General features: G+C 47.6%; 1 protein-coding gene across 3 annotated transcripts in view; it reads right to left on the bottom strand.

The window, feature by feature from the left end:
* Positions 1-384: 384 nt before the first annotated feature.
* nfe2l1 (nuclear factor, erythroid 2 like 1) overlaps positions 385-24,470 on the bottom strand; it is a 35,602-nt gene continuing 11,516 nt past the window's right edge. Inside the window, exons 2-5 of one of the 3 annotated variants that reach the window (XM_033034975.1) lie at positions 12,282-12,494; positions 6,970-7,056; positions 2,849-3,028; positions 385-1,795 (exon numbers count right to left, since the gene is read on the bottom strand). In XM_033034975.1, the coding sequence (XP_032890866.1) occupies positions 458-1,795; positions 2,849-3,028; positions 6,970-7,056; positions 12,282-12,494 (1,818 nt within the window). In that variant the 3' untranslated portion in view covers positions 385-457. The remainder of the gene's footprint in view (positions 1,796-2,848; positions 3,029-6,969; positions 7,057-12,281; positions 12,495-24,470) is intronic. The other 2 variants (XM_033034976.1, XM_033034977.1) reach the window with 2 other exon arrangements.

A 24,470-nucleotide genomic window follows, 5' to 3' on the forward strand; every position in this document is an offset into this window, starting at 1 on the left:
CGCACACATACATGCGCATGTACACATGCACGTACACACATACCCGTGCATGTACACACGTGCACACACATACACGCGCATGCACACATATGCACACGCATGTATACACACGCACGTACACACACATACTCGCGCATGTACACGCGTGCACACACACGCGCATGTACACACACACGCGCATGCACTCTTCACCCGAGGGACATTACGGGCATGTGGACATTTGCTGATTTCCCAGCTGTGGCCAATCTATCAACTCAATGTATAAAGCTCTTGTCACCGACACTTGCTGGGATATTTCTCCATCTTAACTGACCTGCAGCTGCCAGATTTGCAAGATATTTTCCAAAACAAGAAGGTGCAATTGTCAGTCATCTATTTTGTTTGTTTTTAAAAAGCCAGCGATGCGGCTTTTACGGTGAGCGCTTTGCGAGTTCAGTGCCAGGCCGGGCTGTGGGTCTCACTTCTTCTTGCTGCCTTTCTTCTTGTCCGGCTTGCCCTGCTGGGTGATGAGTGTGTGAGGCATGACCAGCATGCTGCCGTTGTTGGCATATTGCAGGGTGTACTGGCTGGGGCAATAGGGCCTCCCGTCCTCATCGCGCAGGCGGTCAAACACCTCCTGGTAAAGGCCCTGCAGTTTCTGCTTCATCTGCCGCAGGGACTTGACAAAGTCCACCTTCTCCTTCAGTAGCCGGGCCTTCTGCTTCTTCAGCTGCTCCACATCCTGGTCCAGGTTTAGGATGGTGTCCAGCTTGCGCTTGCGGCAGTTCTGAGCCGCCAGCTTGTTCTTGCCCCTGCGCCGGATGTCGCGGATCAGGGCGAGCTGGGGCTCCGTCAGATGGGCCTTCTTCAGCAGCTCGTTGAACTCGTCCACAGGCAGGTTGACGATCTTGTCGTTGGTGAAGGGGATCTTCAGCACCCTGGCCCGGCGCTCGTCCCGCCCCACGTGCAGGTCGATGCAGCTGCGACGGGTCTCCCTGAACCCCGCTTTGTAGCCGGGGCCGGGGGGGGAGTGGGGGCTGGAGGCAGAGGCTCCGGGCGGGAGGTTGTAGGTGTGGTTGTGATGGATCTGATCCAGGTAGGGCGGAGAGTGGAAGTAGCTGGGGTTCTGGTAACTCATGCGGCAGAACTTGCTGAACTCCGGCTGATGGCCTCCCACCGCACCCTGGCCCTCCTCCGAATCCGTGTCCTCTGAATCGGAGCTGTAGCCCACCGCTCCCTCCTCGGAAAGCGACAGAGAGGAGGATGAGGAGGAGGAGGAGGAGGAGGATGTGGTGGAGGAGGATGAGGACTCCGAGCTGCTGGGGGAAACTGGGCTCTGGCTGGAGTCGAGCGAGAGGCCCGAGTCGGAATCGAGCTCCTCTTCAATCTGGGACGTCTCCATTGGGCCGAAACCTTCCTCCATGGCCAGGTCCATCAGGCTGATCTCATCCAACATGGCGTCGTCCAGCAGCCCCCTCAGAGGGTCCGCCATGGCTGGACTACACGTCTCATTGCCCGTCCCGTTAATGCGGTGAGGGAAGAGAAGCCCGGTGAAGTTGGTGGAGCCGAAGGTGGTGTTAAAGTCGGTGGAGTTGGTGGAGGCCAGAGGCTGGAGGCTGGGGCCGCTGCCCACTGCCACGTTGGCATTGAAGAAAGGAGGGAAATCCTGTCCACACAGAGGCAAGGTGGCATCATGGAGGCTGACGTCCTGGTTGATGGTGGTGGTGGGAGGCTGGATGTAGCTCATGGGCAGCTCAGCATTGCCGTTGCTAGTATCGTCACTAAACGAGGCTGCACTGTCGCCCATGTCCATGTCCTGTGTACGGGGTGAGAAACACCATGTTAAACATATTACCTACATACAGCTCATAAGTGATTGGAGCAGTATTCGGCCATTCGGCCCATCAAGTCCATTCAATCATGGCCGATCTATCTTCCCCTCTCAACCCCATTCTCCTGCCTTCTCCCCACAAACCCTGACACTCGTGCTAATCACGAATCTGTCAACCTCTATCTTAAAAATATCCTCCGACTTGGCCTCCACAGCCGTCTGTGCCGATGAATTCCACAGATTCACCACCCTCTGACTAAAGAAATTCCTCCTCATCTTCCTAAAGGAATGTCCTTTAATTGTAACTCTGGTCCCAGACTCTCCCACTTAAGTACTGACTATGGGAGCTGTCTGTGGTAGTGGGGAGCAGCTGATGGAGACCCAGGAATAGGTGCAGAGCCTGGAGCCAGGTCTGGCATTGGAGCCCACCGGGAAGGCCCAGTGCATGCTTACAGCAACAGTGCATGCTGCAGCCTGGGTTAACCTGCTCTACCCGTGGTCGTGCAACACTAGGTGGCGAGGGTGAGGGTGATGCAGGTTTGGGCAGAGTGCACTCCTCCTGCCCATCCCCACACAGACACATTAGTGGGAATGACAGAAGACAGGAGCATGGGGTACTTCAGTTAACACTGCAGCCACATCAGCCCAACTCATGCCGGCCGGTCGGCATTAGCAGCAGAAAATGCTTCAAACAATCCACAGGTCGGCAGCATCCGTGGAGAAAGAAACAGATACATCGCCGGTCAACGGATCAGTCCCGATGTAACGTCAACTGCGGTTCTCTCTCTCCCCACACATGCGACCCAAGCTGCAGAGTATTGCAGCAGGTACGCAGTGTGTGCTCGTGGTTGCTGGCATCCTCACTCAGTGACACACAAGGCACAGTTTATATCTGCAAGGCCGCGCACGGCAGGCAGACCCGGCGTGCACGACTTACACCCGCCAGTGGTTTGCAGCTGAAGGAGCGTTAAGTTAAAGCAAAGCCTAGACAGCGTACCTAGACACAAAGCAAAGAGAAGAAAGGTGCAAAGTGCCCACCTGGAGGTCCATGAGGGACAGGAGGTCCTGCCACTGCTGCTCTAGGTCTAAAGGAGTGTCCTGTGGCGTGAGGAGGGGTGGACGGAGGGTGGTCTGTGAGGATGCAGGCGGGCTGTCACTGGTACTGGCCAGAGCACTGTCTAAAGCCTCATTCAGCTCTGAAGACACGGCCGCTGGAAACTGATAACAGAAGACAGGGCATTCAGTCTCTTGCGGTGCATCAATGTATCCCAGCAGCTTCCTGCGCAACAAGTGCCCACGGAGCGAGTGGCAACACCAGGAGGCATCACGCACACACACCATTCAACGCACGGAGCATGTCACGCCACACTGAGGCCCAGCGCTGGCTGCTTGACCGTGCCGTACAATAAAGAGACAACAGGCCTCTCTCACTCACTCACTCAGTTTGACTCGATGGTTAGTGGCCGAGTGATTTGCAACGAGCAGATGCCGTGTCCTGATACCCGGCTAATGAGAACCATGAATACATTCTACAAAACATTCCAGCCAGACTACAGGGCTAATCTGGAGAAACTCAGCTGGTCAGGCAGCATGGAGGGACTAGATAGGTAGCACGGTGGCTCAGCGGTCCAGTTGCTGCCTCATAGCGCCAGAGACCCGGGTTCGATCCTGACTACGGGCGCTGTCTGTACGGAGTTTGTACGTTCTCCCCATGGCCGCGTGGGTTTGTAGATTAATTGGCCTCGGTAAAAATTGTGAATCCCTAGTGTGTGTAGGATAGTGTTAGTATACGGGGATCGCTGGTCAGTACAGACTTGGCGGGCCGAAGGGACTGTTTCTGCGCTATATCTCTAAACGAAACATTTTGGATAGGAGTCCTTCTTCATTCTGGGTACCAACCCAAAAAGTGGCCTGCCCATTGCCTCCGCAGATGCTGCCTGACCCGGTGAGTTGGTCCAGCTGTTCGTTTAGCTCAAGGTGCCAAGCATCTACAGTGTCTTGTGTCTACACGGGTGATGTGCAGGCTTCAGTGAACAGCTGGGAATACCACCCCAATTCATCCATTAATGGTCCCCTCATCTCACTCTCAACACGTCCAAGCTTCCTGCCCTCATTCTTCCCGCTGGAGATGGGTTGGCAGTGCCCAGCGTGCAGTCTTTGATTAGCTTCCCCTCTCCCAAACTGAATCTGAACTTTGGAGACACAAGGTACTGCAGACGCCGCAATCCTGAGCAAAACACAGAGTGCTGGAGAAACTCAGCGAGTCAGGCTGCATTTGTGGAGGGAACGGACGGACGACATCGAGTCTGAAGGGTCCCAAACCCGATCCAGTGTCTGACCGTTACCCTCCACAGACACTGTCTGACCCGCCGATGTCCTCCAGCACCGGCTTTTGAACCGGAACTTCGATGTCTTCACAAATGGCGTGGCTCACCTGTATTCCAGACCTGCCATTCACACGAGGCTCGCAATGACAGTGACTGCTTGACACCAAGTCAACACCCACATCCTCACCTGCAGCTCTGTTCATTCTTCACACTCCCAACCTCAGCAGTTCCCCGTGGCATTGGAACACATGCACTGCTCCAAGTGCAGCCTCCCGCATATCCCACATTTCATCACCCCAACAGTCACAGTATGTTTCCAGCTGCCTTGCTCTTGGAATTCCGGAATTCCTTCCAAGCATCCCCTTTGTCAATTTTGTTTGTGGTTTGTGTGTGATAACACTTTTGAAGTAACAGCAATATAGTGTCATACAGCATGGAGACAGGCCATTCGGCCCAGCTCGTCCATGCCGACCGATGATGCCTCATCTAAACTCATCCCGTTGGGCCTTCCACTCTTTCCGATCATGTACTGATCCAAGTTCCTTTTAAATGGCATTGTCGTACCTGCCTCAACTACGGACAGGAAGATAGACAAAAAAATACTGGAGTAACTCAACGGGACAGGCAGCATCTCTGGAGAGAAGGAATGGGTGACAATTCGGGTCGAGTCCCTTCTTCCGAGTCTCGACCGAAAACGTCACCCATTCCTTCTCTCCAGAGATACTGCCTGTCCCGCTGAGTTACTCCAGCATTTTGTGTCTATCTTCGATTTAAACCAGCATCTGCAGGTCCTTCCTACACATTTCAACTAGGTACAAACTCCGTACAGACAGCACCCATAGTCAGAATCAAAGCCGGGCCTCTGGGTTTCTGTGAGGCAGCAACTCTGCTCCCGTCACCATAGAAACATAGAAATTAGGTGCAGGAGTAGGCCATTCGGCCCTTCGAGCCTGCACCGCCATTCAATATGATCATGGCTGATCATCCAACTCAGTATCCCGTACCTGCCTTCTCTCCATACCCTCTGATCCCCTTAGCCACAAGGGCCACATCTAACTCCCTCTTAAATATAGCCAATGAACTGGCCTCGACTACCCTCTGTGGCAGGGAGTTCCAGAGATTCACCACTCTCTGTGTGAAAAAAGTTCTTCTCATCTCGGTTTTAAAGGATTTCCCCCTTATCCTTAAGCTGTGACCCCTTGTCCTGGACTTCCCCAACATCGGGAGCAATCTTCCTGCATCTAGCCTGTCCAACCCCTTAAGAATTTTGTAAGTTTCTATAAGATCCCCTCTCAATCTCCTAAATTCTAGAGAGTATAAACCAAGTCTATCCAGTCTTTCTTCATAAGACAGTCCTGACATCCCATGCCAACCCTTGTTTTCAAACTCCTTCACCCACAGGTTAAAACTCAGGTCCAGCAACATGTTGTTAATTAACGAGTCAGCGCAGCCTCTTGTGATGTTCACAAGTCATAGTAGAATGAGGCCATTCGGCCCATCGAGTCTACTCCACCATTCAATCATGGCTGATCTCTGTCATCTAATCCCATTATCCTGCCTTCTCCCCCACAACCATTGACACCCGTTCTAATCAAGAACTTGCCTAATCTAATCTCTGCCTTAAAAATATCCCCCGACTTGGCCTCCACAGCCCTCTGTGGCAATGAGTTCCACAGATTAACAACCCTCTGGCTAACAAAGTTCCTCCTCACCTCCTTTCAGAAGAGGGCCTTTAATTCTGAGGCCATGACCTCTGGGCCTAGACTCTCACCAGGGGAAACATCCTCTCCAGCGTCCGCTCTATCTTTGCCTATCATTATTCAGTACTTTTCAATGTTAACTGACAGCATTTCCAATGTAGGAAAACATCAGGTTACACAGAACTGATGTGACCAGGGGGAGAGTCTACACTCCTACATTCCTTCTCTCCAGAGATTCTGCCTGTCCTGCTGAGTTACTCCAGTATGGTAGACAAAAGTGCTGGAGAAACTCAGCGGGTGCAGCAGCATCTATGGAGCGAAGGAAATAGGCAACGTTTCGGGCCGAAACCCTGAAGGAAATAGGCAACGTTTCGGGACGAAACCCGGAAGGGTTTCGGCCCGAAACGTTGCCTATTTCCTTCGCTCCATAGCTGCTGCTGCACCCGCTGAGTTTCTCCAGCACTTTTGTCTACCTTCGATTTTCCAGCATCTGCAAGTTCCTTCTTAAAAACAACGAGTTACTCCAGCATTATGTGTCGACACTTAAAGAGTTCCGCTCACAGGGAAATGATCATAATGTCTGTGAGTTTGGCATCAGTAATATCCAGAGGGTGCAGGACGAGAGGGTTAACATGCACCTCTGCACTAATCCTTAGCCGTGTGCCAGCAATGCCGAACACTCACTTTGGGAAGCACCCACCCCCCGCTGAGGTGAAGGAGAGGAGCGACTACCAGCTGCCCACTTTTAGCCAACCTGGACGAAGGACCATAGAAACATAGACATAGAAACATAGAAAATAGGTGCAGGAGTAGGCCATTTGGCCCTTCGAGCCTGCACCGCCATTCAATATGATCATGGCTGATCATCCAACTCAGTATCCTGTACCTGCCTTCTCTCCATACCCTCTGACCCCTCTAGCCACAAGGGCCACATCTAACTCCCTCTTACATATAGCCAATGAACTGGCCTCAACTACCTTCTGTGGCAGAGAATTCCAGAGATTCGCCACTCTCTGTGTGAGAAATGTTTTTCTCATCTCGGTCCTAAAGGATTTCCCCCTTCATCCTTAAACTGTGACCCCTTGTCCGCACACGGCCAGTGAGTCTTGGGTCAATGTCACAAGTGGTTTACCTCAGAATCCTCAGCGAACGGGAACGTTTCCTCCAGGAGACGGAGACATTCCTCAAAGGAAGGCGTCTGGTCCACCAACTCCGGCACCTGCAAAACACCACTGGTCAATATACAATACAATATACAATATTTATTCATTGTCATTTGAACCTCAGTGAGGCTCAAACGAAACTCTGTTTCTACAGCCTTACAAACAAAACAATTCCTACAAGACACACAAACAATTCAATTCACACAAACATTCATCACAGTGATTCTCCTCCTCACTATGATGGAAGGCAAAGTCTTTTCTCTCCCCTGCTCTCCATTTTTCTCCCGATGTTGAAGCACCCTGGCGGGCGATGGTAAGTCCCGCGGCCGTTGAGGCCGAGCCGGGCGATGTATGGCCCCGCTCCAGATCTTAATGTCTCAACGGGGAGCCCCCGGCGGGCGTTGGAATGTCCCGTGACCATTAGAGCCGTTGGAATGTCCCGTAACCAATGATGAACGGCCCCGCTCTGGGTCGTTCCAACCCCGCGACATGGGCGGGAGAAGTTGCGCTGCAGAACTCCGAAATGCGGTCTCCACCAGGCACCCGCGAGCTCCCCATGTCCCGTCCACTGGGTCTGCGGCTGGAGCCTCCAAGCTCCGAGCAACACAGGCCAAAGCTGCACGAGCGGACAGTCACAAAGCTGCACGATGGGACCGTCACAGAACCAAGGAACAATCAGACTCAACTTCAGCACCCAACTTTACTTTAGTTCATTGTCACATGTACAATGGAAAGCTTTTGTTGCGTTCTAGCCAGTCAGCGGAAAGACAATACCTTATTATAATGGAGCCATCGGCAGTGTGCAGAATCAAGGGAGGAACGGGATTAATGTTTCGTGCAAGATAAAGTCTGATCCGATAGTCCGAGGGTCACCAATGAGGCAGAGGGTAGTTCAGGACCGCTCTCTAGTTGTTGGTAGGATGGTTCAGGTGCCCCACAGCTGGGAAGAACCTATCCCTGAATCTTGAGGTGTGCGTTTTCACACTTCTGTACCTCTTGCCCGATGAGAGAGGGGAGAAGATGGAGTGGCCGGGCTTGTTAGGTTTTGGTTGGCAAGGATGCTAAGAGAATCAAGGCGGTCAACGTACAGGCTGGATGCAGTCTAATTAAACCACGGGATCAGAAGAGATGACAAGCATCCTCGCATTTCATGATGTATGTACAGCAGCTGGTAATGCCCCATGATAGACACACACTGCTGGAGTAACTCAGCGGGACAGGCAGCATCTCTGGGGAGAAGGAATGGGTGACCTTTTGGTTGGAGATCCTTCTTCAGATTGAACTTCAGGCTTCAGTCTGAAGAAGGGTGTCAGCCCGAACATACTCCAGTTTTTTGTGTCTATCTTCTGTTGAAACCAGCATCTGCAGTTCCTTCCCAATGCACCCTGCTGTTGCCAAGTGAGCTTCAGATTAATGAAGGGGAAATATCCAGCAAGTACATTCAAAAGTCAGAATACAGCCACAGCATTGAGTTCATAACTAATGATGTCATGTTGCCTTTTGTGCTTCTATAACTTTGACACGACACTATAGCTAATCAATGCTGCATGTTTGGATGCATAAACATGAAGGTGTAGCTGCTCCTGCCAGTGCTGCAGTTAAAATGACTCATTCAACTTTGACACCGTTATGCAATGAAGGGCGTTTGAAGCTACTCCCATGTTCCCCGTTCCCCCTCCCTGCCCTTGGCAAAGGGGCACACCTTCCCATTTGAATGAATCTGCATGAGTGACTGTCCCCACGCACAAACCTTTCCAACGCCTAAACTCAAACCTCCCCCACAATCCACATAGGTCATGGAGACTGTAGTTACAAAATCGTCAAGGAGTCTCAGAAACACACCCACATTCCATGGCCAGAACGAGGCCCATTTTCAAATTTTCTTTTATTTTTTTTTATTTTTTAAATACAAATAAAAAGCGTCAAGCAGAAACTGAAGCAGATTAATTTTCGGGACAGCTGTCAACAACACAAAAGCAAGGCAAGGCCGTGGAGCAAATAGCAAAGCCCTGTAGAGCTGGGCATTAACCCCACAGATACCAGGCCCACGTTGCATTGTTGAACAAGCAATGGCTTTTGTCACAAACTGCTAACCATGCAATACCCCAGTTATAAACCTCCCCCCCACCCCACCCCTCCCTCCCTCCCTCCCACCCACCCACCCCCAGAACCCTCCCCCTTCCTCAGAACAAGGACATTTGTTTCCAGAGAACACACAGTATTGTGTGGAGATAATAGTTTGTTCAGGACTGCTTACAAAGGAAAATTCATTCGAAAGGATACTTCCCCACTGAACATGCAGCAATGTATCACAGCTAGCTTCATCAGTGAGGATCCATGCATTGCGGGTGGAGAGAAACACAAATATATACTTGTGTAAAGACCTTGCTGCATCGCATTCATTTGCCAGACTTCAGACACATTTGTGCAAATGCGCAAATACAATTTAAACAAGAGGAAGCTGGCGAACCTTACACCAGCCAGCACTTGCAAAAAGAAAAGCAGATACCGTTTCAGCTCAGAGACACAGAGAAAAACAAGTCGGGTGTCCTTAAAGCTGCACCTGTGCTGGGCTGGAGTGTGGCCAGGGTCAGGAGTCTGGCTGGACTCAGGAACACCTGGGGTTATGGTGTGACTTATGATATTTCATGCTCCCTTTAAACTTACCAGGTTCACTGGAAGAGTTGAAGAAGGAACTGCAGATGCTGGAAAAATCCAAGGTAGATTAAAAATGCTGGAGAAACTCAGCGGGTGAGGCAGCATCTATGGAGTGAAGGAATAGGTGACGTTTCGGGTCTAGACCCAGAAGCATCTATGGAGCGAAGGAATAGGTGATGTTTCAGGTGGAGACCCTTTCGGGTCTCGACCCAAAACGTCACCTATTCCTTCGCTCAATAGATGCTGCCTCACCCGCTGAGTTTCTCCAGCATTTTTATATACCTTTCTCCTTTTTATCTACCATCCCCTTTCCCATCAGAACAGCCCCCTCCATCGACTGTTTTAAGTCAAGACTAAAGACTTATCTATACTCCCAAGCCTTTCCTGACGTCCTCTGAGTGAGGGCTACATGTATATATGTATGTAGTTTGTTTTGTTGTGCTATTCTTATAACAAATGTAAAGCACTTTGGCCAACGAGAGTTGTTTTTTAAATGTGCTATATAAATAAATGTGACTTGACTACCTTTGATTTTTCCAGCATCTGCAGTTCCTTCTTAAACATTAAGGTTCACCGGAAAATGTCACTACTTTATACAAAATGAATTCAAAAGTGTTTAGTTATTCATAAGACTAACTAACCAATTGTTTGGAAAATCTTCTAATCCATCAGTGGTAGGAGCAGAATTAGGCCATCAAGTCTATTCCGCCTTTCCATCGCAGCTGATCTATCTCCCCCTCTCAACCCCATTCTCCTGCCTTCTCCCCATAACCCCTGATCAAGAATCTATCTATCTCTGCCTTAAAAAATAACCAATGACTTGGCCTCCACACAGGCTCCTGCGCCAATGAATTCCACAGATTCACCACACTCTGACTAAAGAAATCCCCAAAGTGCCAGATTATTAGTTTTCTTACAGTCACATTTCCAACATCTATAGATTTTATGATACATAAATGTGATTTTTTTTTTCCAGAAGTAGAAACAAGGAACTGCAGATGCTGGTTTACAAAGAAAATACAAAAACTAGGAGTAACTCAGCAGGTCAGGCAGTATTTCTGGAGAACATGGACAGGTGACGAGTTGGCACCCTTCAGTCTGAAGGGACCCGACACATCACCTATCCATGTTCTCCACAGATGCTGCCTGGCCCGCTGAGTTACTCCAGCACTCTGTGAAACATCACCTAACCATGTTCTCCACAGATGCTGCCTGACCCACTGAGTTACTCCAGCACTCTGTGAAATGTCACCTATCCATGTTCCCCAGAGATGCTGCCTGGCCCGCTGAGTTACTCCAGCACTCTGTGAAACATCACCTAACCATGTTCTCCACAGATGCTGCCTGACCCACTGAGTTACTCCAGCACTCTGTGAAATGTCACCTATCCATGTTCTCCACAGATGCTGCCTGACCTGCTGAGTTACTCCAGCACATTGCGTCTTATTTTGCTTCTTTTTTTTTTTTAAGTTGCTTTGAGTCTTATTGCATTGGTGCTGAAACTCTGGGCCTGGATGGAGCATTGATGCACGGGTGCCAGGCAACACCAGCTGCAATAACTGTGTGCAGCCATCTCCAACATGGTCGTCAGCAGATCATACATTCTGAGGGCCACTACTAACTAGAAGCAAACCAAAGCAACTCCATGTATACTGAGAACGGCAGGGATCAGAGGCTGGATATCCTCTGGTGAGCGGCTAACTGCTTGATGCCCAAAGGCTTTAAGTTACCAATAATGCACTTTGCAGGATGCCCATCCATGCTAATCCCAGTGGTCTACAACATGCCTTCCCTATCCAAGCACCGGCCCAAATGACTTGTATATTTCAAATGTCCCCTCCTCTATCACTTCCTCTGACAGCCTGATCCATATAACAACCACAGGTACACAAAAAAGTTGGAGAAACTCAGCGGGTGCAGCAGCATCTATGGAACGAAGGAAATAGGCAACGTTTCGTGGCAGTCTGAAGAAGGGTTTCGGCCCAAAACGTTGCCTATTTCCTTTGCTCCATAGATGCTGCTGCACCCGCTGAGTTTCTCCAGCATTTTTGTCTACCTTCGATTTTCCAGCATCTGCAGTTCCTTCTTAAACACCATATAACGACCACCCTCTCTCTGTGTGAACAACATAACCAGCAGGTCTTACACTTTTGCCGTCTCATGTTAAGTGACTGTGCGCCCTCTCGTTCTACCCACCTCTTCGTTGGAGGGGATAAAAGACCACCTCTACCATCAAATGGAGATTTAAAACTATTTGCCAATAGGACCCGTGGGAAAATGAGAATGTTATTGCCACTGTGAATGAGATAGGGAATGCAGTGATAGGACTGTCTGGAATATATATAGGTAGACACAATATGTCACCAATTCCTTCTCTCCATAGATGCTGCCTCACCTGCTGAGTTACTCCAGCATTTTCTCTACCTTTGATTTTACCAGCATTTGCAGCTCTTTCTTATACGAGAGCGAGAGAGAGCAAAGCAATGAAGGGGCTATGATTAGATAGCTGCTTTAAGAGCTGGCTCAGAGCAATGAGCTGTATGAGTGTATGGCTGTATTAGACAGTCGGGGGTAGGCATGCTGTGGGTGGGGTAAGCTAGAGACCTAAGCTGTAAAGCCGTACCTGATCCGGGATGCTTTCTCCAGTCTCCCCATCCACGTGAGCAGTTCCCTGCAGCAAACCACTCCTCCCGCTTGCACTGTCCTCTTCAGTCTTCTTTCTCTGATCTTCCTCACCTTGTCCGTTCTCCTTCTGCTTGGAGCTGTAGTCGAACACCTCTCTGCCAGCGCCCAGATCTATGTCCTGTCTCCATAGGATATCAATCAGATCAATGTCCTAGAACCAGAGAATTCCAATCACTCCATCTGCAACCAATTATCATGCCAATAACATTTTCACCAGCAAGTGTAAAACAAGCAGCAAACAGCAGAGCAGAGGCGGTGGGTCCAGCCCGGCCAACTGCCAGGCAAAGGGAGTCTGTGTCTATTGTGGGCAAACACAGGAACAGGGGGGCCATTCAGACCAAGACTGTTCTATTATTCCATTAGAGCCAAATACTGCCCGATCCACATCTTAATTCCATCTACACTCTGTAATCTTTCACATCATTATCCGTGAAAATGAGTGATATCTCCAGCCTCAACAACCATATGGGCTTTGGACAAGGGAAGAAGGAGGAGGAAAAGGGGAGGTAGAGGACAGTTGGGGTAAAAACCTTCCAGATTTCCACTCCACTTTGTGGTGTTCCCCTTAAACCACCGGCATATAACCTGGGTACAATCATTAGATTTCCTGTTCTCTCCCCTCCGATCAGAGGAATCTGTACCCACGTCCACTGTGCCCTTCTCAGTCAAACCTCGAATCTTAAAAACATCTCTTAATATACAATACATAAAAGGAATATAAATCGAGACAATGCACTACCAATTGCCAAAGTTGACTCTTAAAACAGGATTTGTATTCATGGTAAGATGCAAAGTGCATGGTAAAATGCAAAGTAACCTAGCGGGTCAGGCAGCATCTGTGGAGAGCGTGGATAGGTGACATTTCACAGAGTGCTGGAGTAACTCAGCGGGTCAGGCAGCATCTCTGGAGAACATGGATAGGTGACGTTTCACAGAGTGCTGGAGTAACTCAGCGGGTCAGGCAGCATCTGTGGAGAACATGGATAGGTGACGTTTCACAGAGTGCTGGAGTAACTCAGCGGGTCAGGCAGCATCTCTGGAGAACATGGATAGGTGACGTTTCACAGAGTGCTGGAGTAACTCAGCGGGTCAGGCAGCATCTCTGGAGAACATGGATAGGTGACGTTTCAAATAGGGCCTTCCATCAGAGGGAAGGGTTCCGACCCAAAACATCACCGATCCATGTCCTCCAGAGATACTGCCTGACCCACTCAGTTACTCCAACACTGTGTCCATTTTATCCTCTCTCCCAGGATTCAAATATTTATTTGGCTTGCTCTTGTTTAATTCCCCAAAATTAATTTTCCCCTTTCTATATATGCGCACACTGATCTTTTCTTCGTTTGGCATACTTGTCCAGTTTTCCATGACTTTGTTCAATATCAATCTACTTCGCTCACTTGAACGAGTGATTTCTTTGTCTGCGAACTTCCAACTGCTCCCTGTCTCCAGGCAAGCGACTTATCCTACAACTTTACATGCCATCTCTTTGCATCCTGTGTAATCCTTGACAACTTTTGTTTACCATGGTTGGGTCGCCATTTCTTTTATATTTTACCCCACAAAGTTATTGCAAGCCCTGTATCTGTTCCCCAAATGTCTGCCAGTGCCCATTACTGCACAACCATTTACTACAACTATATTATGTAATAATACATTCGTTACTGAAGTGAAACTTAACTGGACCCAGTCACCAAGGCAGCTGGGGAATTTATAAAACGCCAGGTCGAGAAAAGAACGAGCAATGACTCAACAAAACTTTAATGTCCTTCAAGGCAGACAATAACTTGGACGTAAACATAGACAGGCTGATAAGTAAGTTTGCAGATGACACCAAGATTGCTGGGGTCACAGACAGTGAAGTAGGCTGTCAAGGTGTACAGTGGGATATAGGTCAGCTACAAGAATGGGCAACACAATGGCAGAGGAAGTTTAATCCAGCAATCACAAGGTGGTGCATTTTGGGAGGTCAATGTAAGGGGGAAATGGCATGCCTTTTAACAGCATTGACGTACAGAGATCTCTTGGGAGTCCAAGTCCATAGTTCCCTGAAAGTGGCAGCATAAGTAGATAGAGTGGTATAGGTGGCATATGGTATTGCTTGCCGTCATTGCCAGGGGCATTGAGTATTAAGGGTCTGTCCTACTTACGCGATTTTATTGGTGACTTGCCGGCACCCGTCATTGTCGCAGCAGGCACGCCAAAAATTTTCAAAATGTTGAAAATCCAGCGGCAACCAGAAAAAGGTACGACTCTTTGGGCCACTCCTCACGACCATACAGGTGTCACAGGACAGCACCTTTGCATCCACTGGAGGTGTTGCCTCAGGCACACGGCCCCCATCCTCCTGCCCATACCCTCTCCTTGCTTCTACTATCAGGTCAAGTCCCACACCACCAGCTTCAGGAACAGCTACTTTTTACACCAATCAGGTTCTTGAACCAATCTGCAGAACCCAACTTTGGCACCAGAACACACCGGGCCACCTTTACCACTACATGGAACTGTTGTCTTATTGCATTTCGCAGGTGTTTGCTTTTCACCGCTTTCAGGAATTTGTGTAATTAATGTTTGTAGAATGTATGTTTCTGTATGTTGTCCTAGTCAGTGTCAAGTCAAGTCACTTTTATTTCTATAGCACATTTAAAAAACAACTCTCATTGGCCAAAGTGCTTTACATTGGTGGAGGTACTAACGTTATACAACATTGGTTCATAGATTATGTACTTACATAAATACATACATATAGCCCTCACTCAGAGGACGTCAAGAAAGGCTTGAGAGTAAATCCGAGATGAGAAAAACATTTTTCACACAGACAGTGGTGAATCTCTGGAACTCTCTGCCACGGAAGGTAGTTGAGGCCAGTTCATTGGCTATATTTAAGAGGGAGTTAGAAGCGGCCCTTGTGGCTAAAGGGATCAGGGGGTATGGAGAGAAGGTAGGTGCAGGATACCGAGTTGGATGATCAGCCATGATCATATTGAATGGCGGTGCAGGCTCGAAGGGCCTACTCCTGCACCTATTTTCTATGTTTCTAAAGACGAGTTTTAAGTCTCGACTTAAAGGAGTCGATGGAGGGGGCAGTTCTGATGGGAAGAGGGATGCCGTTCCACAGTCTAGGAGCTGCAACCGCAAAGGCGCGGTCACCCCCGAGCTTATGCCTAGACGTTCGGTAACCCCAAGTCGGCCGATCTGAGGGACCTGGATGGAGGTGGTTGCGATGCTGCTGAAAGCAAGATTGTCATCAAGCTGTACCCGACTGTCACCGGACTCAAGTATGAGAGTACACCGCCAACTCCATGCTCGCACACTAAGCTGACACGCTGGGCTCCAGGTGAAGAACTGAGTGCTTGAAACCTCAGCTAAAGGAAGAGTGAAGGATGTTCAGGAAGGGTGAAGGAGATGGACATGATCAGCAAGTTTACAGTTCATCATGTTCGCAGAGCATGATAATGACACCCCGCCATGACCTTGCGATCTGCTATTGATCAAACGTGACAGAATAAAAGCTCAAGGCAGGCTGAATTCCCACCAAACCGGCAACACCCCTTGCAGCCCAACCGCCCCGCTCTCTCTGGCAACAGGGAACATTCTATCCAATGTCCAAAGTGAGAAACACACACAGTCCCATCGGAGTGTAGCTCAGTTCCACTGGCCTCGATTTTATTGAGCTTTCAAAAGAGATATTGATCGATTCAAATCTGAGGCCCGCTCTGAAGTGGATTTGTTCTTTATTCTGCACTGAGAATACCAGGTAACTGTGACATCTCGTTTAAGAAGGAACTGCAGATGCTGGAAAATCGAAGGTAGACAAAAGTGCTGGAGAAACTCAGCGGGTGCAGCAGCATCTATGGTGCGAAGGAAATAGGCACCGTTTCGGGCCGAAACCCTTTCGGGTTTCGGCCCGAAACGTTACCTATTTCCTTCCGGGGTTTCGGGCCGAAACATTACCTATTTCCTTCGCTCCATAGATGCTGCTGCACCCGCTGAGTTTCTCCAGCACTTTGTCTACTGTGACATCTCACCATATTATTGATTATTAAAAACTAACAGGCTACAGTACCCTTTGCCAGCGGTCAAAAGAGAATGGTTCAATTATGCAATAAAGGCAAGTTTTCCTACTCATCTGATACACGAGCTGTTTACATAGAACATACGGTAGCACAGCACAGGATGCCATGCTCAAATCTCATCTACCTGCACATAATCGCACCAGAGGAGGGGGATGGCAGCCCTGCCGGCAGTCTGTTTGTTTTTTTCATCCTTTTTGTTATTTTAGCGTTTGTTTTAATGTTCTTCTGTTTGTTTTATGTGGGGGGAGGGGGAAACTTTTTTCTCAGGTTCTTACCTTCCCGGAGAGGTGATCAATTTTCGGATCACATTCTCCGGGCTCCGCGGCCTACCATCGCTGGAGCTGAAAGCCGCCTCGGACTGTCGTGAGCCCCACCACGGGGCGCGGACTTACCATCAGAGTGGATCCCTTGCCTGGGATCGCTCCCACTGCGGACTTACCATCAAGGGCTCACAGTCTCAGGAGAGGCAAGTCGGGAGCTCCAACGCCGCAGAAGGTACGTCCAGCCCCGACGCGAGGTTCGATCGCCCGGCGCGGGGGAGCTGACAATCCCCCGATGCAGGAGCTGAACGTCTCGATGCAGAGGGCCCGAACGCTGCCGGCTACGGGACTCAAGACCGTCCTGTCAACGGGGGGCTCGAGGCCTCCGACCAACGAGGAACAACAAGGGAAGGACTTGGAACTTTATTTTCGCCTTCCATCACAGTAAGGAATGTGTAGGAGTCACTGTGATGGATGTTTATGTTAAAATGTGTTTTTTGAGTCTGTTGCTTTTTTAAATTGTATGACTGACTTGGCCAGTAAATTTCACTACACCAATTGGTGTATGTGACAATAAATGAACTTATGAACTTATAATCACATCCCTCCTTTCCCTGTCTCTTGCATCCAAAAGTCTCTTAAATGCCACTATTTTGTCTGCCTACACCACCACCATACGAGTAAGATAACTCACCCCGCCCATCCATCCATCCATCCATCTATCTATCTATCTATATTTAAAACTGTGTGTGTGTGTGTGTGTGTGTTTCTGCCTGTCTTGTGGGTGCCAGCCTTTGATTCGTTGCTACGCCAACACCAGACACAGAAACGCCGAGATTTTTTCCATTTCGGTAGAGATTTCACTTTTCATTCCAAGTATCCACTCCTGATTAAATGTTGTCGTGTTTATGTACACATTTTTAATAAAATCCTTCTCCCGCCCCCCCCCTCACTCATTTTGTCGCCTCCTGCTGGCCAGCCACCATAACGGCTGCTGGCGCCCGCCTCTCGCCTCAAAGACGCCATTTAAAAACAGCCGCACTGCTGAGTGCTGGAATCTTATGTTCGGGAACGGCTTGAGTTGGAGGACCACGTCTCATGTGGGGGCTACGGGTAGGGAACGGGTGCGTTGGGGGAGCAGACCCAACGGGTCTGCACTTGGACTAGTCTCCTTTAATCCCCACACCTTAAAAACATCTCAGACGTATGGGAATGGGTTAAAGCCGTTAAAGCCGTGCCTCCAATCAATATTTATCCCCCTACCAGCACAAAACAGATTTGATCATTTACTGATATTGTTATAAAGCAATATGCTGCGGTGTCCACAATGACTTTAAATGTAGCACACTCTTCATTGCAAATCTTTAGTTTCTGTGAAGTATCTTGAGACAGGTTGTGAAAGGAGTTGGAGACTGAAAACCATTCATCGTTATTGGTCTGCGTTATAACTTCATGCTGGTCTTCAGAAATCAACACCATTACAAAAAGTCACATACAGTTTTGATTCAAGGATCCAAACCCCAAGCATAGTATGCTGGTTAAATGACCTTGCATCATGTCAGAGACACACAGAATCAGTGGGAGACGACCAGATTTATACAGACACTAAACTTACTGTGACCACACACAGGCTCAGACATTGACTTTGTTGCTTCCAGATGCATCAACTTCAACGTGTGATTATTTTTCAGATCAAATCCAAAAGGGTTTATTCCTGCAACCGGTTATTTCACATGGGTCTGCAAGATTGTAATCTTCAGTCTGTGGGGCATTTAACTGTGGTCTTCCCTTGTCCAACCTCAGAAACAGACGTTACCATCTGACCCTCCCCCACACAGACACATATACCATCACCCTCATATACACACACACACACACACACACACACACACGATGCAAGTGTTACAGGCCACTGTGCAACAGAATCTTTTAGATGATACTAGACCAAGGGGGACCCGTTGGGTCCCGTCCCTTCAACGTGCGGTTGCAGGGGTGGAGGGGGCCTGCAGCGTCAAACACACACACTCGAACCACTCCCCAAAAACACAGGGGGAGAGAGGGGGGGGGGGGGGAGACGGGGGGGAGAGAGGGAGGCAGAGGGGGGGAGGGGCAGAGGGGGATGGGATTAATTGCCATACATTTTTATTTCTTCTACTTCTTTGCTGATCAATCCCCTCCCCCCCTCCTGCTCACACTGCAGCACGATACAATGGCCATTTTAAAGGATAAATAAACACCACCGCTTGAAGTCAGTAAGTATTCAGTCATCTCACAGGCACATGGACCGTCTCAGATCCAATCACATGCTAGGTTGACAGATCGTATGTTTCATACAATTAGGATGCAGGGCATGATTTTGAGTAAGAGTTTATTTATAGGGTCAACAAACCCATAAAACCCAGACTCTCATCGTGTAGCCCAGCAGGGATGAATGTAAACAAGCAATGCTTTCCCCACTGGTGTAGAATCATCCATATGCAGTTTGGTGTAAATGAAGGTATAATTGCAAGTTTAACACTTTCAGTGAAATATGGGTGGCACATGGTAGGGAAATGCAAAGTTTCTTAACATTTGACAGGAATGTCAAAGGAGACATTCCAGGAGAAATATTTGCAAGATGCACAGCTCTTGGGATATGTTATGGCGTGAAAGGCAAAAGGTGACTGATGCAATTGAGTATCATCAAAACCATCAACACATATGCTGTTATGAATGGCAATAGAGAAACATAGAAATAGGTGCAGGAGGAGGCCATTCGGCCCTTCGAGCCAGCACCGCCATTCATTGTGATCATGGCTAATCGTCCCCTATCAATAACCCGTGCCTGCCGTCTCCCCATATAGTGCAAAGTGTCCAAAAAGATGAAAGAAACACAGATTTTGGAGTAGGTAGAAAATGACTCAATCTTATACTGGATCAATCAGTGAGAGAGCAGATAATCAGAGTCATGCAGCACGGAAACAGGCCCTTCGGCCCAACTCAACCCAATGCATTTCGTTGTCTCTGTACTGTACACTGACAATGACAATTAAAATTGAATCTGAATCTGAACTCGTCCATGCTGACCAAGGTGCCCCCATCTACGTTGGTCCTAACTGCCCTCTAAACCTTTCCTATCCATGTACCCGCCAAATGTCTTATCAATGCTGTGGTAGTGCCTGCCCCAACTACCTCCTCTGGCAGCTTGTGCCAAATACCCACCACCCTTGGCAGATAAAGTTGCCCCTCTGTTTCCTATTAAATCTTTCCCCTTTCACCCTAAACCCATGCCTTCTGGTTCTTGATTCCGCTACTCTGGGTAAAAGACTCCTGACTTTATACACTTCTATGAGATCACCGCTCATCCTCATGCACGCCATGGAATAAAATCCTAGTCTACCCAACCTCTTCCAGTAGCTCAGACTCGCGAGTCCTGGCCACATTCTCATAAATCTTCTCTGCACTCTGTCCAGCTAATAAAAATCAAAAATCAAAATTACATTCACTGCAAGGAGAAAAAGATAAGAGTTAATAAAAAAGCGAAATATTTGACAAATCTCAATTTTAAGGTTAAAGTCCACAGGATACAAAGTAGTCACTGAATGTAAGACATTTGACTTTGAGACGACATGCTGTAAGATGCCGCACAAGGCTGAAGCACCAACTGGGAGCTTATGCGATTTAGTATAACATTAACATGGACCAAGGTCTGGTTAACAGACAAAACAGAAAGGATGAAATATCAATTTCAGATAAGTATGGTGCCATTAATATCAGTACTTGGTCTAAACCATTTGCAAAATATTATTGATTTGGTTCATTATCAAAGCTGGCTAAAGATTAAAAAGCTAGATAGGAAAATAAAGCAGGAACACGCATAAGAGGCTGCAGAAAATATACAACTATTGCCAATGGAGTAGAAAATTAAAACTAAATAAAGAAATGTGAAATTATCCACAATGTGAGATAGGAAAAGGAGAATATTGAAATGTTGAAAGTTTGGTTATATCGGACCTGTTACAAAGATACAGCGTGGAAACCGGCTCTTTGGCCCACCGAGTCTGCACAATCAGCAATCCCCATATACTAGCACAATTCTACACACCAAGGACAATTTACAATCTTTACCTACAAACTTGTACATCTTTCAATGGTTCAAAGGTCTTTTTATCAATCAAGGTACATAGAAACATAGAAAATAGGTGCAGGAGTAGGCCATTCGGCCCTTCGAGCCTGCACCGCCATTCAATATGACCATGGCTGATCATCCAACTCAGTATCCCGTACCTGCCTTCTCTCCCTGATCCCTTTAGCCACATCTAACTCCCTCTTAAATATAGCCATTGAACTGGCCTCAACTACCTTCTGTGGCAGAGAGTTCCAGAGATTCACCACTCTGTGTGAAAAATGTTTTTCTCATCTCGGTCCTAAAGGATTTCCCCCTTATCCTTAAAGTACAGTGATATTTGATTTACCATACAGCCATACTAAAAAAAAGCAACAAGACAAATACATAAAAGTATAGAGTCTTTGGAGTGTGGGTAGAAACCAGAGCACCCGGGGAATACCCACAGTCACCTGAAGAACGTACAAACACCGTACAGACAGCACCCATAGTCAGAATCGAACCCGGATCTTTGGCGCTATGGCAGCAACTGTATGATAAAAATTGGAAATTAACATGCAGTTACAGGAAACCCTCACCTGTTGTACCTGTATGGTTTGACTGTACTAGTGTATGGTATAATTTGCTGGGATGGCATGCAAACAAAGGCTTTCACTGTAACTCAGTGCACGTGACAATAATCCAAGACCAATGGGTACATTAACCCTTATGACCAGCATTGTGAACATTTGGCCTCTCTATGCCACACACCATGCTGACTTGGAAATATACTGCCATCTTGGACCTACCTACCTACCCAAGAGTATTTTGTTAGAACCATAATCAGAATAACTGCAGTCATTCAAGTCAGCCTAACCCCCATCCTCTTAAGGAAATCAAACTCTGGCATTAACAACATTATCCACACCTTGAAAAATATATCCCAAGTTACGGAGCATTGAACCACGAGGCACAGATCAAATTACGACGCATTGGTGGCTTAGATAAAGAGCAATTTCTTTACTCTAAAGATTATGATTTTTTCATCTTCAATTCTCTACCTCAAAGGGCTGCAGATGTTCAGTTGTTGAATATTTTCAAGGTTGATGCAGATGTCCGGATTCCAACAGAAATAAGGAATGTGGATCCCATTCCAGGAAGGTGGAGGTGACGTCAGTAGAGCAGACCTACATGGCCAAATGTCATCCACCTGCGATTACCATGAAGGGCTATCAGGGTGGGCCGCATACATTGGATACCAGTCACTTGCTCTCCCTTGAACCGACCCCCCCACCTGGCAATCACTGAAGGGTCCTGACCCGAAACGTCATCTATCCACATCCTTCACAGATGCTGCCTGACCTACAGTTATTCCAGCATTTTATGTCTATTATTTATAAACCAACAGGTGTAATCCCTTGTTGCTCAACAAACACGGCTGTCCTTAACCTCCCTTTGAAACAGCTGCCTTGGAGCAAGCTCTTTCATTTTGTTCTCAAGTGATTTTCCAGCCACACCTGGAGCCAAGTCGCACCCAGGGCCAGGCTGCAGTGACGTGTTTGTACTCAGCCAGTGGAAGATCGACACTTGCCACAGCTGTTCTGTTTAGCAGTGATTAGACTGCAGACTTTCACCACTGGATCTTACAACTTTCTCAGCATTGGAACAGATAGATAATAAGGGAAAAACAATCCTAGAAGGCCATTTTAAGAAGAGAAGACAAAATGCACCTTGCCTGTCGTCTTTTGTAAATTGAATTGCACATCTACAGATTTCCTCTATCACTCTCAAAGAGTTGAGAACATTTATCATATACAACTCACTTCCATGAAACTACATTAATTAAGTTTGATTATATTCAGCATTTTTGAGTTATTTCCTCATTATATTCACAAAAACTTGCTATCTGATATTACATGCAAGTTCTCTCAAAATCAATCTCTTTTCTTATGAGCTGTAAGTGTGTTGAAGTTAAAAACAGTTCTCCAACTTACTTCAAAGCCTTCGCCACATAGCACGAGTCATATTTCAATTTAATATTATCCTCAGCCTCCACAGATTGGGCCTCCTTTCCATCTATCTGAACAGTAGACATTTCTGCTGAGTGTTCTACATCCATTGTTTGAATATCTGCCACTGTTTATCTACTAACCCATATCTAATCTTATATTTTGCAAATCAACTTTAGACAACTCGATCTTCATGGCATTATAATTTCCCTAGAAATAAATAGGGTTGATGGGATTGTACGGAAGTGGGCAGAGGAGGAGATCATTTGGCCATAAAATCATTTGGTCAAACACTTGGTGTCAGTACTTGCGGGTGTGTGGGGACAGGGTGCACCAGATGTGGCCCCCACTGCTCCAATTAAGGTCTTTTACCAAAGCCAAGCAGATTACAGAGCCACTATTTAGAAAGCTGTACCTGTTGCAAAATTGCATAAATAGATTTAGCAGAGTTAAGATGAAGGAGGCTCAAGTGGAACATAAACATCAGCATAGATTGGTTGGGTCAGGTGGGATGTTGCTGTGATAAAAACAAAATGCTCAGCTGGTCAAACAGCTTCTGTGTAAAGAGCAACAATGGAAAATAGGGGGAAAAAGTGCTGGAGAAACTCAGCAGGTGAGGTAGCATCTATGGAGAGAACAGGCAGACGATGTTTTGGGTTGGTACCATACTTCAGACTGATGTCTGCGGGGGAAGAAAGGAGGTATCCTGTTACCTGCCACTAATTCTTCATCCCATCTGACCTTTCTCTATCTCCTACACCATTATGGTTTAAGCCCAAAGTAACCTCTAGTAATAACACCCGATCTTCCACCTATCCCAGCTGCAGTCTACCGCACTCAATCCAAAACAATTGAAGAGGATTGTAGAAATCTTTAAAACCACGTGCCACACCATCAGCAGGTCAGGCAGCATTTGTGGAAAGATAATGGTGTTAATATCTTAGATCAAATACTCTTCCTCAGAATTAGTCTTTTACCGAGCAACCACATGACCTCATTTATAGTACATCCTCAGGACAGCTCCAATCTTGCCAAATCAGAGATACGCCACCTTATCCTTCCCTCCCTGCAACTTATTTCTCTCCTTCGGTGAAGAAGTGTCGTCAGCCTGAAACGTTAACCCTTTCCACAGATTCACTCAATCATTTAAACAGCTGCATTTTTTTTAGTTTTGTATTTTCAACAGCGATTTTTTTTTTGCCCTGTGAAAAATGTATTTGTATTTACGATCAGTACCCATAGAGACAAATGTGTTCTACAACGGCGAGAGAGGCAAAATGTGGATCAACACTGCATTGAACAGGAGTGCTGTTAACACAAGTGGGACAGTGTGCAGCTACTGTAGCTCACAAAGGTCCATGAACCACCTCCACATTTCACATGAAGAAACCCTCGTGCATCATTCCCTCTTCCCCCTAGTCTGAAGGGGGGGTCTCAACCTGCCTGCGCCGCTGAGTCACTCCAACGTTTTGTGTCCCTGATGGACTGATCTATAGGGAAAGTCTAAGATTGAGGAAACAGCCAGGAAATTCAGCCAGAGGTCAAAATGAGATCAGCCATGACAACAAACAGCAGAGCTGATACCAAGGACTGTTTGTTTACTCCTTGTTCCTCCATTCTCGGCACAGCTACAGACATGGACAGTAGTTGGGTATGGAAATCCCCCCCAAAATCCTGGCGACAGAAATAGACCTGCTC

The sequence above is a fragment of the Amblyraja radiata genome, chromosome 16 (genome assembly GCF_010909765.2).
Source record: "Amblyraja radiata isolate CabotCenter1 chromosome 16, sAmbRad1.1.pri, whole genome shotgun sequence".
Lineage (NCBI taxonomy): Eukaryota > Metazoa > Chordata > Chondrichthyes > Rajiformes > Rajidae > Amblyraja > Amblyraja radiata.